Source organism: Stomoxys calcitrans, chromosome 2, assembly GCF_963082655.1.
Source record: "Stomoxys calcitrans chromosome 2, idStoCalc2.1, whole genome shotgun sequence".
In the NCBI taxonomy this organism is placed as follows: Eukaryota; Metazoa; Arthropoda; class Insecta; order Diptera; family Muscidae; genus Stomoxys; species Stomoxys calcitrans.
The window spans coordinates 3,025,163-3,041,680 of record NC_081553.1 but is presented as its reverse complement, the minus strand read 5'-3'; the positions used below and the strand labels follow the sequence as shown (position 1 = coordinate 3,041,680).

Genomic DNA, 16,518 nt, shown 5'->3' with positions numbered 1-16,518 from the left:
TGGGTTGCCCAAAAAGTAATTGCGGATTTTTTAAAAGAAAGTAAATGCATTTTTAATAGAACTTAGAATGAACTTTAATCAAATATTCTTTTTTACACTTTTTTTCTGAAGCAAGCTAAAAGTAACAGCTGATAACTGACAGAAGAAAGAATGCAATTACAGAGTCACAAGCTGTGAAAAAATTTGTCAACGCCGACTATATGAAAAATCCGCAATTACTTTTTGGGCAACCCAATATATTACATTTGTAAAAGCTTCATGTTTTGTTTCACTGTCAAACATTTTCAGTTTGGTCTATAAATTAACCATGAATCGTCTTGTAAACGAACAACCCTTACAAATTATTGCATTTTATTATCATAATGCGTACTCTGTTAAGAAAGTTCATCGCGCGCTTCTTCCATTTTACGACGAAGCTCATTTTTGGCTCAATGGGTACGAATTGTCGATTTTGGAGTGAAGATCAGCCAGAAGCATTGCAAGAGCTACCAATGCATCCAGAAAAAGTCACAGTTTGATGCGGTTTATAGGCTGGTGGCATCATTGGTCCGTACTTCTTCAAAGATGATACGAATCGTAACGTAACTGTAAATGGGAAGATGATGAGACGTTGGAGCATTTCCTTTGTCATTGCCCGGCTTTCGCGTCTAACAGATACCGGCACTTAGGAGGAGGCATGCCCTTCACATGCTATCACTTGTCGCATCGATTTTACATAAGTGAGCTATATGTCCCGTTATGATACCAATAGCTATACTGACCTTCTTCTTGCTTCCTTTCTCACGATCTGGATCCACCCATAGCATTTTCGCCGTCCTACCAAACGGTCGGTATGTTCCACAATGTTACTGCGTCGACCCAAAAGGCTTCGGATTAACAAAGTTTGTTGACGACAGTCCTCTGGCCTTCACCGCCAAATCGTCTGCCCTTTCAATTCTCCTTTCTTCGTTATGGCCCGGCACCCAAACGATGTAGATTTTCCCATCCTCAGAGAAGGCGTTAATCTCCTTCTTACACTGCAAGGCGGTTTGTGACCTTACCGTCTTGGTTGTTATTGCCCTTATAGCAATTTTACTGTCGGTAAAGATGTTCACACTCGAAGTCCTTGCGTTAGCACCACACCACTTCACGCATTCCGTGATCGCCCAGATCTCCGCCTTAGTCCCTGGGTTCTCAATGTAAATCCCCAGGCCGACTCTGTCCTCTAGCTTTGATCCATCCGTGTAACATGATCTTCCAGATGGCAATACTAGGGTTCTGTCAATCCAAGACTGTGGCGATGGCAGCAGTGCCTCGCACTCGACTTCAAGGTTCATCTCAGGTATTCGATCGGAAACCTCTTCCCTTCCTTCCAGGTTAAACAAAAATACAAATTGGCTTATAGGTCCGATTTCAGGGAATATTTTAATTGAATGAACGAATTTTTTAATGGAACCATGTTTAATTTTTTCTGTGCATCCAGAAAGGACAGTAGTATATACACATGAGAAATGTATTGGTGGGAAGAAAAGTAAGGATGAAACTAAGGCAACGAAAACAAATGAAATTCACTTAATATTTCACAGCCAAATAAACATTTTAATTTCAGTTCATTCATAAACACATTTGCACTTAGGCAAAAGCAAAGCCAATTATTTTGATTGTTTTATTTTCCAATCTAGCGGATTTGTTCCTCCCGCTAAATGCTTTGTACTTTAACGTTGGCAGCATTAACACACATCCAATATAATTAAATATCAAGAAAACAAACATAAAAAGTCATATTAATTTAAATAAAATGTTTCTCGAAGTTCATAAATGTGATTTTATTAACATCTTAAGCAATGTTGCCATTCCAGAACATTCAATTATTGTTCTGGAATGTTTCGTCTACCCCCAAGTGGTATATCGGTATAAAATTGGCCGATATTTTTCCACTTAATTTTTGTTCCATCACACTGTGTGACGGCGCATACGGTAATTCATAACAATTTAGTTCAAATCCAAAGCTTTGTCGGTACTATGTCGTTGAGACAATGAAGGAGATGGGGAGAATAAATATAATGTAATTTCTTTAACCCATAATAAAACATCCATTAAGTTTGCAGTGCAATTTTCCCAGTTACAACATGCACTGTCAATGATTTCTGCAGTTACACCACCACCACCACATTATGTCAAATTCGTGTCATTGTCTCAGAGGTCGTGGTATTCTGAAAATTAACCCAATTTTGCATGTCGTAACCAAATTTCTACAGTTTGCTTTCTTCGCCAATCTACCAGTTTTGGAAACTGTTTTGTGTTTTCATTTAATCAAAAATAAAATGCACAACCAACAATGGCAATGGCAACTCATCGCCCGATCTTACTACTACTACTCACTGCATGAACATCTTCAATTAAGGGCGCACGTGCAAAGCGCTGCGATAACAGGAAATGTGTATGTTTTTATTTTTTTTTTATTTTTCTTTACTGCCAGTTAAAGTTTTTTCGCTTTGTAAATGTTAAAGTGGAATTAAAAATTAAGATATTTTCAAAAACGTTTTTCAAATACATATACAATTTATTTTTTATATGAATCTCAAATAAATTTAAGATATTGTATTTTTATTTAAAATTCAAACCAATATTTCAGATTGTTGTCCTTGGAATTCTTTCTACCATGCAAATGCAAATTTGGCCACGAACATTCCTTTAAGGAACAGGGCTTGTCCGATTTAAGTTTTAAACTCAATGTTAAGGAGCCTCCTTTTCTTTCTACCATTCAAAGACTTATTTGTCTTCTATACTTCTATATATTGGGTTGCCCAAAAAGTAATTGTCGGTAATATAGTAGTAATATAGTCGGCGTTGACAAATTTTTTCAACGGCTTGTGACTCTGTAATTGTATTCTTTCTTCTGTCAGTTATCAGCTGTTACTTTTAGCTTGCTTTAGAAAAAAAGTGCGCGAAATTTTGTTTACATTTGTTTGTTTGGCGTCAATTTTAATATGGGTACCACATGTATTGAAAGAAATTCATTTAACAAACCGAATCAACGCTTGTGATATGCACCTTAAACGCAATGATTTCGATCCGTTTTTAAAACGAATCATAACTGGAGATGAAAAATGGATTGTTTACAACAACGTTAGTCGAAAACGATCATGGTCCAAGCATGGTGAACCAGCTCAAACCACTTCAAAGGCTGATATCCACCAAAAGAAGGTTATGCTGTCTGTTTGGTGGGATTGGAAGGGTGTGGTATATTTTCAGCTGCTTCCAAGGAACCAAACGATTAATTCGGATGTTTACTGTCAACAATTGGACAATTTGAATACAGCCATCAAGGAGAAACGACCAGAATTGGTCAATCGTAAAGGTGTCATATTCCACCAGGACAACGCTAGATCGCACACATCTTTGGTCACTCGGCAAAAACTGAGTGAGCTTGGCTGGGAACTTTTGATGCATCCACCATATAGCCCTGACCTTGCACCATCAGACTACCATTTATTTCGATCTTTGCAGAACTCCCTAAATCGTAAAACTTTCGGCAATGATGAGGCTATAAAATCGCATTTGGTTCAGTTTTTTGCAGATAAAGGCCAGAAGTTCTATGAGCGTAGAATACTAAATTTGCCAAGAAGATGGCAAAAGTTTATCGAACAAAATGGCAATTATATATTTGATTAAAGTTCATTCTAAGTTTTATTAAAAATGCATTTACTTTCTTTTAAAAAATCCGCCATTACTTTTTAGGCAACCCAATAATATTCATTTATCCATATTAATACATTAAATTATGCCCTTGATACTATTGTAGTAAAGTCGGACGTTTTTCCCTTTGTTGAGTGATACATTGTGTGGTTTTCTAATTATCTCATCCAACAAACTGATTCGTTGGTTTTTCTAAAGGGGGAAATTTTGCTACAACATGAACTAAATCATAAAAAAATCAAAATACATGCACACAACAAAATATGAATCAATGGGAAAAAAATCGCTATTGTTCGATTCATTGTTTATTTTCTACAGCATTGTTTTCCTCAGCGTCTCTTGCTCAATCAAGAAAGACAGATACAAACCTTGATTTTATGACCTTTAGAAATGTTTTTTGACATCGTCAATGTTTTATGTATTATCACTGGACCTTGTATCTAGACTTAAGAAAGATGGGCTCTTTAGGCGTCTTTTCGGTGATTGTAACAAATGCTTAATTATTATTGAAAAATAGTTGAATAAAGTGTTATGAAATATGTAGGAGTAGCTCTTCAAAATGATGCTACTTAAACGCCGATAGAAATCGTCTTAATTTTTTTTTTTTAAATAAAACAACCCGCCTAGACGAGCTTTAGATACCCACCACCATGTTTATAACATATATAACCAGTAAGAAAAGGCAAAAGTCGGGCGGAGCCGACTATATAATACCCTACAATTATAAATTCGGGCAATATATAAATATATATGTATATATGAGAGCTATATCTAAATCTGAACCGACTATTAAACAGATCGTTTGAAAATTGTTGTTACTACGGCCATATAAGTGCAAATCCGGCGATAGATATCCATCCAAATCAGATCAGTAACAAAACAATCCGTGCCAAATTTTGTGCAGATCGGTTAAAAATTGTGTTTATTACAGCCTTATAAGTGTAAATCGGGCGATACATATATATTGAAGCTACATCCAAATCTGAACCGATTTAAATGAAGTCTAGCAGATATATTCAGATCAGTTTCAAAATAATCCATGCCAAATTTTGTGCCGATCGGTTAAAAATTTTAGCTACTACGGCCATTTAAGTGCAAATCGTGCGATACCTATATATGGGAGCTATATCTAAATCTGAACCGATTTTTATCAAAATCAATAGCGTTCGTCCTTGGGCCAAAAAAGTGATATGTGCAAAATTTCGTGATGATTGGACAACAAATACAGCCTGCACTTTGATTATAAGAATACATGGACTCACAGACGGACATGACTAAATCGAATCAGAAAGTGATTCTGAGTCAATGGGTCCAGCTCTTCTCCTTCTTAGTGTTGCAAACAAATGCACAAATCTATAATACCCTGTACCACAGTGGTGGCGTAGGGTATAAAAATCGTCTCTTATGGACCCAAATATATATTGGTTCTAATCCAAATCGGGTAAGTATGTCGAGGGATTCAAAACAGCTTCCTATTCCAAATTTCACCTATAACGGATAATAACAACGCCTTTTATAGGCCATGATCGGATCCCGACTATGCTGTTCAAGAATGACGAGGGATTTACTTACAACTCATTGTTCAAAATTTCATGGGAATCCGATTAAAGGATAATTTTAAATGAGGCCCTACTTTCCATTTTAGATATTATTCAAATCGGATAAAAGCTACGACTACTTGAGCTACTAGAACCCTTATCGATTCACAGATTTGGTTTCTTCAAAACACATCACATTTAAGCTGAGTAATGTCGTTTTAATTTAAAGTAAAGTTTCTAACAAAATCAAAAATCAAAAATGGGTCCGATGAAAGCCGACCCATTGTTTCTGGAGATGATTTATACTTACCTAAGCACTTGAAACGCTTGGTTTTGGACGAAAAAGATGTGGAAATTTTCATTAAAGTGAAGTAGGTTTTCGTTTATGACAAATGTTTTTAATGTATTTATTGTTTGCTTTTTGTCTTCAACTTATCACTCTTATTCTGGTTGGCGATGCCGTGGCCAAATTTCGAAATTTTTGCAAAATGGTATTACGGTTGTCGAAGACGAAAATTCTTTCACATTTTTCTATATGACGTAAGGCGAATTTGACTGTCAAATTTGGCGAAAACTGTCGAAAAATAAGTGAATTGCACTCCAAAGTACATCATGCCTGTTTGTCGAATAAGTATGGAGTCTTCTTTTAATGTCGAAGGGAAATGATTTATAGAATACCACGAAATATGAAATTCGCCTTCTACTACGACTGCTGTCGATATGCGCCATTGACAATTGGAAAAAGGGTGAATGAAAAACTTAGATTAGCTCAGGAACTTGGAAATGGCATTTCAATATGGGAATTGGATTGAGGATTGAACTATTTCTGTGGCATTTCTTAAGTTTAGCAATATCCTGGCGAATAATGTATGTTATATGAAATTCAGATTAATTTGAGTTTTTCCATGAACCTACTTAAACGCATCGCTCAAAGTATTGTTATTGCAATAAAGCAATAAATTATACTCAGAGCAATGGTTTTTGTTTCAGCTAAAGACTAAGGAAACGACCCATTCGCCTTAAAAATATTAACGGCCTTATTTACAAATTAACCTATTTCAAATCTACATTAAGTTTTGTGAATAAGGCCGTAAGTTTTTTTTTTTAATAAAAAACCATGTATTTACTTTTAAAGTATGACAAATTAAGAAAATACGTTTGCACTCTTCCAAGTCTCTTTTTGTGCTTCCAACTGCTCCCACCGCAATCATGTGAACATCATGAACTTTCTAATGCTTAGCGTAGATTACAATCGGAGTCTAGGCTCTCTCCAGTGGAGTTATTTTCTTTCTCTGTGGCTGCTGTATTTTGCTCTTCATATTGCACACACCAAGCTTCGGCATGCTTAGACAATGTCTGGGGGTTCGATTGGGATTGATCCATGGTTTGCTAATAGTATGCACTTGAAGGATCCGCAGAACTAGTATCCAAAGCATGATAGTAATTTTGCCACGCATTATAACCTTGCCAATATGTTGAGCTAGATATCGTTATGTTGTGTGCAGTCTGCAGCACATGAAGTACCGGTGGCTGTTGTTGGACGGCAACCACCATTACCGTAGTTGCTATTATTAGTTCCCAATTCCCTTTTTGGCTTTAGAACGGCAATACAAATCTTTGTAGGTTTAGAACCAAGGCCAATATATCTATTTTGTTGTTTTCATTACCCAAACGCTGAATTCCTTTTCGTTGCCAGGCATTTTTAAGGAATTACAGACACTGTTCAGCCGGAAAGGAACTCTAGAATTTGGACCGGACCATTTTACAATATTTATGCATTGCATCCATAGCCATTTTTATACCCTCCACCATAAGATGGGGGTATACTAATTTCGTCATTCTGTTTGTAACTACTCGAAATATTCGTCTGAAACCCCATGTCGATCTAGCCATGTCCGTCCGTCCGTCTGTCTGTCGAAAGCACGCTAACTTCCGAAGGAGTAAAGCTAGCCGCTTGAAATTTTGCACAAATACTTCTTATTAGTGTAGGTCGGTTGGTATTGTAAATGGGCCATATCGGTCCATGTTTTGATATAGCTGACATATAAACCGATCTTGGGTCTTGACTTCTTGAGCCTCTAGAGTGCGCGATTCTTATCCGATTTGAATGAAATTTTGCACAACGTGTTTTGTTATGATATTCAATAACTGTGCCAAGTATGATTCAAATCGCTCCATAGCCTGATATAGCTGTCATATAAACCGATCTTGGGTCTTGACTTCTTGAGCCTCTAGAGTGCGTGATTCTTATCCGATTTGAATGAAATTTTGCATGAAGTGTTTTGTTTTGATATCCAACAACTGTGCCAAGTATGGTTCAAATCGGTCCATAACCTCATATATTCAATAACTGTGCCAAGTATGGTTCAAATCGGTCCATAACTTGATATAGCTGTCATATAAACCGATCTTGGGTCTTGACTTCTTGAGCCTCTAGAGTGCGCGATTCTTATCCGATTTGAATGACATTTTGCATGAAGTGTTTTGTTTTGATATTTAACAACTGTACCAAGTATGGTTCAAATCGGTCCATAACCTGATATAGCTGCCATATAAACCGATCTTGGGTCTTGACTTCTTGAGCTTCTAGAGGGCGCAATTCCTATCCGATTTGGTTGAAAATTTTCATGAAGTATTTTATTATTACTTTAAACAACTGTGTCAAATAAGGTTTAGATCGGTTCATAACCTGATATAGTTGCCATATAAACCGATCTGGGATCTTGACTTCTTGAGCCTCTAAAGGTCGCAATTATTATCCGATTTGCCTGAAATTATGTACTACGGATCCTCTCATGGCCATCAACATACGTGTTTATTATGATCTGAATGCGTCTATAGCCCGATACACCTCCCATATAAATCGATCTCTCTATTTTACAATACTTGTTGAGCCCCCAAAGGGCGCAATTCTTATTCGAATTGGCTGACATTTTACACAGGTCTCCAACATATAATAATATAAAAATAGCAGAGCAAATCTTTTCTTATATCCTTTTTTGCCTAAGAAGAGATGCCGGGGAAAGAACTCGGCAAATGTGATCCATGGTGGAGGGTATGTAAGATTCGACCCGGCCGAACTTAGCACGCTTTTACTTGTTTCTGTTATTGTTGTTTCCGTGGCTACTTTCGACAAGTAAACTTGTCTGCTTATAGTGAGGAAAATGGCAAACAAATTCTAAAGACAAAGCTTGAAACCATTGTCGCATCATTTTTGTTTGCGAAAAATTATAAAACCATAAGAACAGATAAAAACCGTTTTTTTGGTACGAAAACAAAACCAATGATTACTGTCAAATTTCGCGCGTGGAACAATTAACACTTCGGCGACTATTCCGAAAACAGAATAATATACCAACCCCAGACTATATCTAAAACTACAAAAATATTACTGATGATTTAATTTACTATAAACAGGTAAACGACTTGAAACTATTTTCTTGAAATTATTAAAATTCTATACCCTCCACCATAGGATGGGTGTATACTAATTTCGTCATTCCGTTTGTAACATAAAATTCGGCACGTCTGATCTTGGCATGCCTAAAAGGGTTTGCTTATAACAGCATAATTATTTCTCTGAGTGTAGCTTTGTTCGATCATCTGGCTATTGAAATACAGAGAGAGAGAGAGAGAGAGGGAGATAGATTCATCTTCAGACCACTTTAATAGCAACATTGATCTCGGCTTTAATAAACCCATCGTTTTCCACAACTTCTTAACTAATAATAATTCCTGTAGATATTGCAAGTTATAATCCATGTTAACAAAACACTTGAAATACAAAACAAAAAAAACATGCGGCTGTATTTCAAGTCCACAAACACTCCAATAACATTTTTAACTGCAACAAAACGGGGTTTGTAGTTCATAGACCGTTTTGATGGTCACTGACAAGCATTTGTTTATGAAATGTTCAAACGTGCTTGGTTTTTTCGAATGTCTCGAGGAGTTTCGCACATAAATAACTAAATGTGTATGTATGTCAACAGCAACAATTGAATTGACACAATTAAAAGAATATCTGACACTTTGGTCACTTCGCTTACAACACAACCAGAGCTACACCCACCCACCCCATCAATACTTGCAATCGAAACCTCATTGTTTGCTGGATTTCATTACTTAATTGTCAACTTTTACCCACACAACTTCATCACACCGTAGTTGCTTTGAAGTAACAATGGCGGGACACCACTTAAGTACGTATCGTCGTCGTATGTAAGAGAGGACAGACAAATTAATTCACTTTAACACTTTACCTTAGGCCAGTGCATGACCTTTGTGAAAGAAAGTATACATACTCATTTCTTGTCTCGACTTTCTTTATTGTGTGCACAGCGTATTGCTCTGGATGTTAAACTAATTACCGCATATTCCAACTAACTAAAGACTGAATGGCATTGTCAAGTTTATCAAACTGCGAAAAACTTTAACCATATCGTCTGTTGCTCCCTCAATATCTGTCCAATGGATTTGTTCATTGAAATCACTTACAGAAATGTGCATCATGCTGGGAGGTCTGCTTATTAGTGAGTGCGTGCCCTTTCAACAAATCGAAAATAGAAATAAACATGGCTCAGATTGGTTGTAATTAATGTCAAGTTAGAGAGCCGCACACATTTGATCCTCAACCTACTTTGTTGTGCACAAATGGTCCATACATATATAGTGGAAGAAAAATTTCTTCCATAATGTAAGCCGCGGAGTTACAAATAACAAGGGCGCTGATCCCAGCGGATTCGCTAGCCTATGGATAAATAAAATGCTCTTCTAGCTAAATGTAAAGCATACTATAAAGTTGAGAGCACTGACACCACACCCGAAATAATCAAAAATCATCAAAACAAACAAAAAAAGTCATTTTAATTTTAAACAAACGTTTCTCGGAGTTCGTAAATATGATTTTATTAAAATCCTTTAGCAATTTTTGCCACTTCAGAACGTTTCCTCCTTTAGTAGTGTCATTCAAATTGAATGATGGCACCATATCTTTTAATAAACGGCGATAGTAAGCGGCGATAAGATTAGCCGCTTAGCTAAGCGAGAAAATCCGCTTAATGGCCAAATAAAACGCCTCTGTTTGTTAAACAAACATAAATTAAAACATTAACGACTGGCCCCTACACTGTTGTCCAATGTTTGATAAACTTTCATATATTCCCAATTTTGAACATTAACTTAGATTTGGTAGCAGTAGTTGCCCAACACTCACCCCGAATACCGCACTGAGGGGTCCATAAATAAATAGAGACCCTTATAAGCATATACCTGATTTGTTTTTGAACCTCTACTGACAGCCCTTACTAAATGTATTACATCATATGTATGTATATAAACATTTCATATTAAATTTGAGAAAAAAATTATTACAAATTACGAAAGAAGTGTAAATAAATTACATTTGGGTCTATAACAAACAAAGAAATATCTATAAATCTTAATCAAAATATACTTCTTTAATTTGTCTTCAAAAACTGGAATGATTGCTCACCTATTTCTCAATTAAAATGACTGTATGTTTCATTCGCTTGGTCCAGCACAATTCATTCGTTGTTGAGTAGTCTCCCAGCGACACCTAGCAATACGAAGTTGACCAGAGTTATAAATGGTATTCAGTCAAAATATTAGGCGAAAAATGGCCCAAAAAATCACAATAGAGTTATTCGCTTGGTTATTGTAGGGGTCTCAATACAAATTTAAACAAGTAAGAGCGTGCTAAATTCGGTCGGGCCAAATCTTATATACCCTCCACCATGGATCGCATTTATCGAGTTCTTTGCCCGCTATCTCTTTTAAGGCAAACAAAGAATAATGAATAAGAACTGTTATGCTATTGAAGCTATATCAAGTTACAGTCCGATTCGTGTTAAAATTAATTGAATGCTGAACATTGTAGAAGTCATTGTGTAATAGTTCAGTCCATTCGGATAAGAATTGCGCCTTATAAGTCTCAAGAAGCAAAATCGGGAGACCGGTTTATAAGGGAGGTGTATCAAGCCATAGATCGATTCCGACCATATTGCACACGTATGTTGAGGGCCATGGGAGAAGCCGTTGTACAAAATGTGTGCTAAATCGGATGAGAATTGCTCTCTCTAGAGGCACAAGAAGTCAAGGACCGTGATCGGTTTATATGGCATCTATATCAGGTTATGTACCGATTTGCGCTATACTCATCACAGTATTTTGGAAGTCACATCAAAACACCTCATGCAAAATTTTAGCCAAATCGGATGAGAATTGCGCCCTCTAGCGGCTCAAGAAGTCAAGATCCAAGATCGGTTTATTTGGCACCCATACTAGGTTATAGGCCGATTTGGACCACACTTAGCACAAAGGTTGGAAGTGATACCAAAACACCACGTGCAAAATTACAGCCAAATCGGTCGAGAATTGCGCCTTCTAAAAGCTCAAGAAATCAAGACCCATGGTCGGTTTATATGGCAGCTATATCAGGTTATGGACTGATTTGAACCATATTTAGGACAGTTGTTGAAAGTGATATCAAAACACTATGTGCAAAATTTTAGTCAAATCGAATGAGAATTGCGTCCTCTAGAAGCTCAAGAAGTCAAGAGCCAAAATCGGTTTATATGGCTATATCAAACATGAACCAAATTGGCCCATTTACAATCCCAACCGACCTACACTAATAAGAAGCATTTGTGCAAAATTTCAAGCCTTCAAAAGATAGCGTGCTTTCGACAGACAGACGGACGGACATGGCTAGTTCGACTTAAAATGTTACGACGATCAAGAATATATATACTTTAGGGATCTTAGACGCATATTTCAAGGTGTTACAAACAGAATGACGAAATTAGTATACCCCCATCCTATGGTGGAGGGTATAAAAAGGGGGTTTGCAACAATATCCATTTGATAATTGTTATAGACATTAAATCTTCAATGTGTTTGTATGCTTTACTGTTAGGGAAAAAGGGCAAAAATGTCTTATTTGTATGTTTATCCACTTCTGTGTATCAGGGTTTATGTGTTTATTAAGACAGACAGGGGCTGATTCTCTGTGCTCTACTTGAAAGGGGTCACACGCATTTCTATTCCACAACATCCTTATTACAAAGTCATTACAAAAGCTTCCTGTTGTGGATTGCTGTGTTTCCTTTCTGGCGTAATAAAACGACTATAAGAAGTCTTTACAGGTTGGTATTATGGAATTAATGCAATGTACAGACATTTGCATCAAAAAATCAGTGTCTCACTTTAAGGGTTGTGGCTCTTCTTCTTGTATTGTTCACCGAAAACATTCCAATTTGATTTGGACCGCCAGGCCATTTATTAGTTTGAAGAAAAGAAATTAAATAGCAATAAATTTGGCTGGGTATAAATATAATTGTTGTTGTAACCACATATTTGCATGTGGATTTAGCGTCGCCAAGCACCTCGTAAAGAGCCCGTGCCCGGCCCGGATTCTCATTGCGACTCTTCACAGGTTGTCCGTGAGTGCAGTTGCAGCTACTCCTTCGCAGCTTCTTATGGTAATGACGAACGCCATACAAATCGGAGCTCATACTTACAACCTGTGTGGTGTTCATAGTTATCCTGTGCCGGTATAATTGGTCGGCCATCACAATTTTTCGACCATCTTGAAATTTACTATTTCGAAATTATACAAACTTAAAGAAAAAATTAGTATAACCTGTATTTATGAAGATTGCAAAAGCACAATAAACCAGCATTTGAAAAAAAGACCTCTGCACACAGAGAAATTTGTTAGTTAAAACATCAAAAATGTTGGCTGTAACAGCAGAAGTTTAGGTTAGGTTACGTAGAAAAGAGGATGCAAATATTAATCTTCCCCATACCACTATAGACAAACACCAAAGCCAGTAATCGGCTTGTTGTGCGCTCTAAAAACTAAAAAGTAACCGCCAATACGAAAATTTCGATTTAGGAATTCCGTGCTACTTACAAATTCTTTAATTGTTTTCCATACCACTCCACTATGAAATACCGATCTTTAAGATGTTGAAAATTTTGAAATAATTTCCTTCAATGGCAAAAAAATTTTAATATGAAATCAGCAGACAATAGTTGCTGATATCAGCAAACTTAGTTTTCAGAGTGTAGTTGAAATGCTTGTTTCTTACAACTTATCTTAAAACTACAGGTGTATGCGTACACATTTTATTTATTTAAAAAAGTCTGGGTTATGTCAACATCGTAGTAACGCTACTCTAATTGAATAAGACCTTAAATGAGACCGATCTTTAGATTACACACCTAGAGAATATAGTTTACTGACATCAGTAAACACTGACTGCTAAATTTCAAATAAAGTTTCTCAATGAAGGAACCCATACAAAATTGTTAAACTTCTTAACAACAATTGAAGCATTTGCTAAATATAATTATTGGCAATATTTGGGTCCAACACAATTCACGGAGCCAAAGCGAAATCGGGTAATAAATGCGCCTTTTATGGACCCAAGACCTTATAAAAGGATATCGGCTTACATGCACTCATAGAAAAAAGTGTGCTGAAAATAGCAAACACAGACTGCTGAATATTAGTAGTTACTTTTGCTGCTACTGTAGCAGTAGTTCTGCTATTACAGCAGTAGCTGACCGTTTGCTAATACAACAGCCCTATGTTTGCTGAAACAGCAGTAATGTATGCTTTCCCATTTTCAGCAGACAAAAACTGCTGTTTTAGCAAACATTTTTGTTGTTTTGAGTAACAAATTTGTGTCAGCTATATCCTAATATAGTCCGATTTGAACCATGCGGCATGGACGTCAAGTTGTCTTACTCGACTCACTGTGTCAAAAGAGCCGTTTTGGGCCCCATGCTCTTAAATTGGGAGATCGGTGTATGAGGCTGCTATATCCAAATATGATCCAGTTTTGACCGATTCCGACAACTCATTGAATCTAATTTTAGCGAAGTCAGGTAAAAATGTGCCTTTTAAAGATTCAAGTCCTCAAATTGGTAAAAAATGCAAATTTTGCCCATGAACATTCCACTAAAGAACAGGGGCAAACTTCTTACATATCAATGAGTGCCGTCCGATTCAAGTTTAAGCTCAAAAGGCCTCCCTTTTATAGCCGAGTCCGAGCGGCGTGCCGCAATGTGACACCTCTTTGGAGAGAAGTTTTACATGGCATGCTGGCAAAATTTGTTAGTACCTCACAAATGTTGCCAGGAGGGGAAAACCACCGCTGAAATTTTTTTCTGATGGTCGCGCCAGGATTCGAACCCAGGCGTTCAGCATCATAGGCGGACATGCTAACCCTGCTCTACGGTGGCCTCCCCTTAAATCGGTAGATTGGTCTATATAAGGGCTTTATCAAAATATGGTCAAAAATTGGTTTCTGCAATGTTTCAGTTTATATCTTCATTCCAGGGGCGTAGCCAGGGGAATTATCATACCAGAAAATCCCACTCCCTCCTTCCGCCCAAAAAAATTGCCTATTTTTCCAATGTTACCACATGTACGTAATTTTGTAGTTCTAATATGGGACCCACAAAAGAAAGCCCTGGCTACGTCCCTGCTTCATTTTAAAAGAATGTAGGTTAATTTCAACACACAAAGTCTTAGAATTTTTGGAGGAACTAGAACACACTTTATGGATATTTTGATGTGTTCTAAAAGTTTGGAGAAAATGTATATTCCCGTATTCTTCGGTGATTATACAAACCACTTTACAACGTAATTGTAACTCCTGAATTAAATATATTCCTTTGCGCTTATTTCTAATTTCATATTTTTATGATGCGCTTTTTACAACTTTAATCCTGCTTACAGACAGATTACACCAATCCCACAAATAACAGTAGCAACAGTTTAGTTTTGGAAAGCCTTCACATAACTCGTCATAGCATTGACAACGTTAACCCTATCAACGGCAATGCGTACTCGACATCCTCCACCACAAGCAATGTCTCCACAGCATCCGTTGTCGATAAAGCATCACATTGCAACGGTCGCGGAGGCAATAGTCCCCCCAGTCTGGATAAAAAGAAATGCAATGAACTACAACCCACAAGCAGCAGCAATAATTCCACCGCCCCCAACAACCACAGCAGTAATCTACTGGAAACCACCGCCGATATGAATTTAAACTCTGACATGGAGAAGAGTCATTGTTGTATGACGACACCCTTGACCACCATATCATCAACTGTGTCTTCCTCGGCTGTTGTTGCCACTCTCCCAAATACAGGTAAAGAATAAGGAATAGAGTGGGTAAATTTTTGCAGTTATCAAAATCACAATCTATGGCCAAAATTGAGCCAAAAGAAACATTTTTCGTTGAAATTGGAAACTCGATTTTAGATCCATGGTTTCTTGGCCAAAACTTGTTAGAGTTGATAGTAGATTACGATTTTGATAACCGTCTGGTAGTAAGGTGTTTTTGGACCTTGCATATTGACGCAATGAGCAATCGTAAAAAATGTATCATCTAACCGTTGGTAGTGTATTTTTGGTTTTTTTTAGACCTTGCCAGAGAGCAGTGGTATGTCCATCACACGCCCAGCCATCCACAACATCAAATATCTGAAGAATTTGTTATGTATGCACCTGCTTTGCCCACTAGTAGTACTGGAACGTCCATTGGAAAATTTGGCATTGAAAGTTCCACGGAGAGCTATCTAAATTCCAGATATAATGGTAAGTATTAATGAGTTTGTTTTTGTTGGGGTAATGAACATTGGCAAGCTCCCTTTGCGGATAAAGGTCATTCCGGTATATAGACACGATCGCTGGGGGAAGGTGGCACAGACAAATAAACCAAAAAGAAAATTGTGTTCTTTTCCATATTAGTATTCCCCCTATACAAATTTCGTGATTTTGTTTGTAACATCACCCACCTAAGACCCCCCCGCCTAAGACCCCATATATTCTTGATCGTCATGACATTCTAAGTCTATCTAACCATTTCTGTCCGGCTGTCTGTCGAAAACACGCTAACTTTCGAAGGAGTAAAGCTAGCCGCTTGAAATTTTGCAAGAATACTTCATATTAGTGTAGGTCGGTTGGGATTGTAAATGGGCCATATCGGTACACAACCTGGTATAGGTGCCATATAAACCGATCTTTGGTCTTGACTTCTTGAGCCTCTAGAGGGCACAATTCTCGACCGATTTGAAATTTTGCACGCGGTGTTTTGGTATCACTTCCAACAACTGTGCTAAGTATGGTTCAAATCGGTTCATAACCTGATATAGCTGCCATATAAACCGATCTTGGATCACGACTTCTTGAGACGTTGGAGGGCGCAATTCTCATCCGTTTTGACTGAAATTTTGCACGAGGTGTTTTTTATGACTTCCA

General features: G+C 37.2%; 1 protein-coding gene across 3 annotated transcripts in view; it reads left to right on the top strand.

Annotated features, from left to right (window-relative positions):
* LOC106091926 (ETV5-related protein Ets96B) overlaps window positions 1-16,518 on the top strand; it is a 49,556-nt gene that overhangs the window by 21,912 nt on the left and 11,126 nt on the right. For all 3 annotated transcript variants that reach the window (XM_059363066.1, XM_013258633.2, XM_013258632.2), the window contains exons 2-3: window positions 14,989-15,406; window positions 15,682-15,855. In XM_059363066.1, the coding sequence (XP_059219049.1) occupies window positions 14,989-15,406; window positions 15,682-15,855 (592 nt within the window). The remainder of the gene's footprint in view (window positions 1-14,988; window positions 15,407-15,681; window positions 15,856-16,518) is intronic.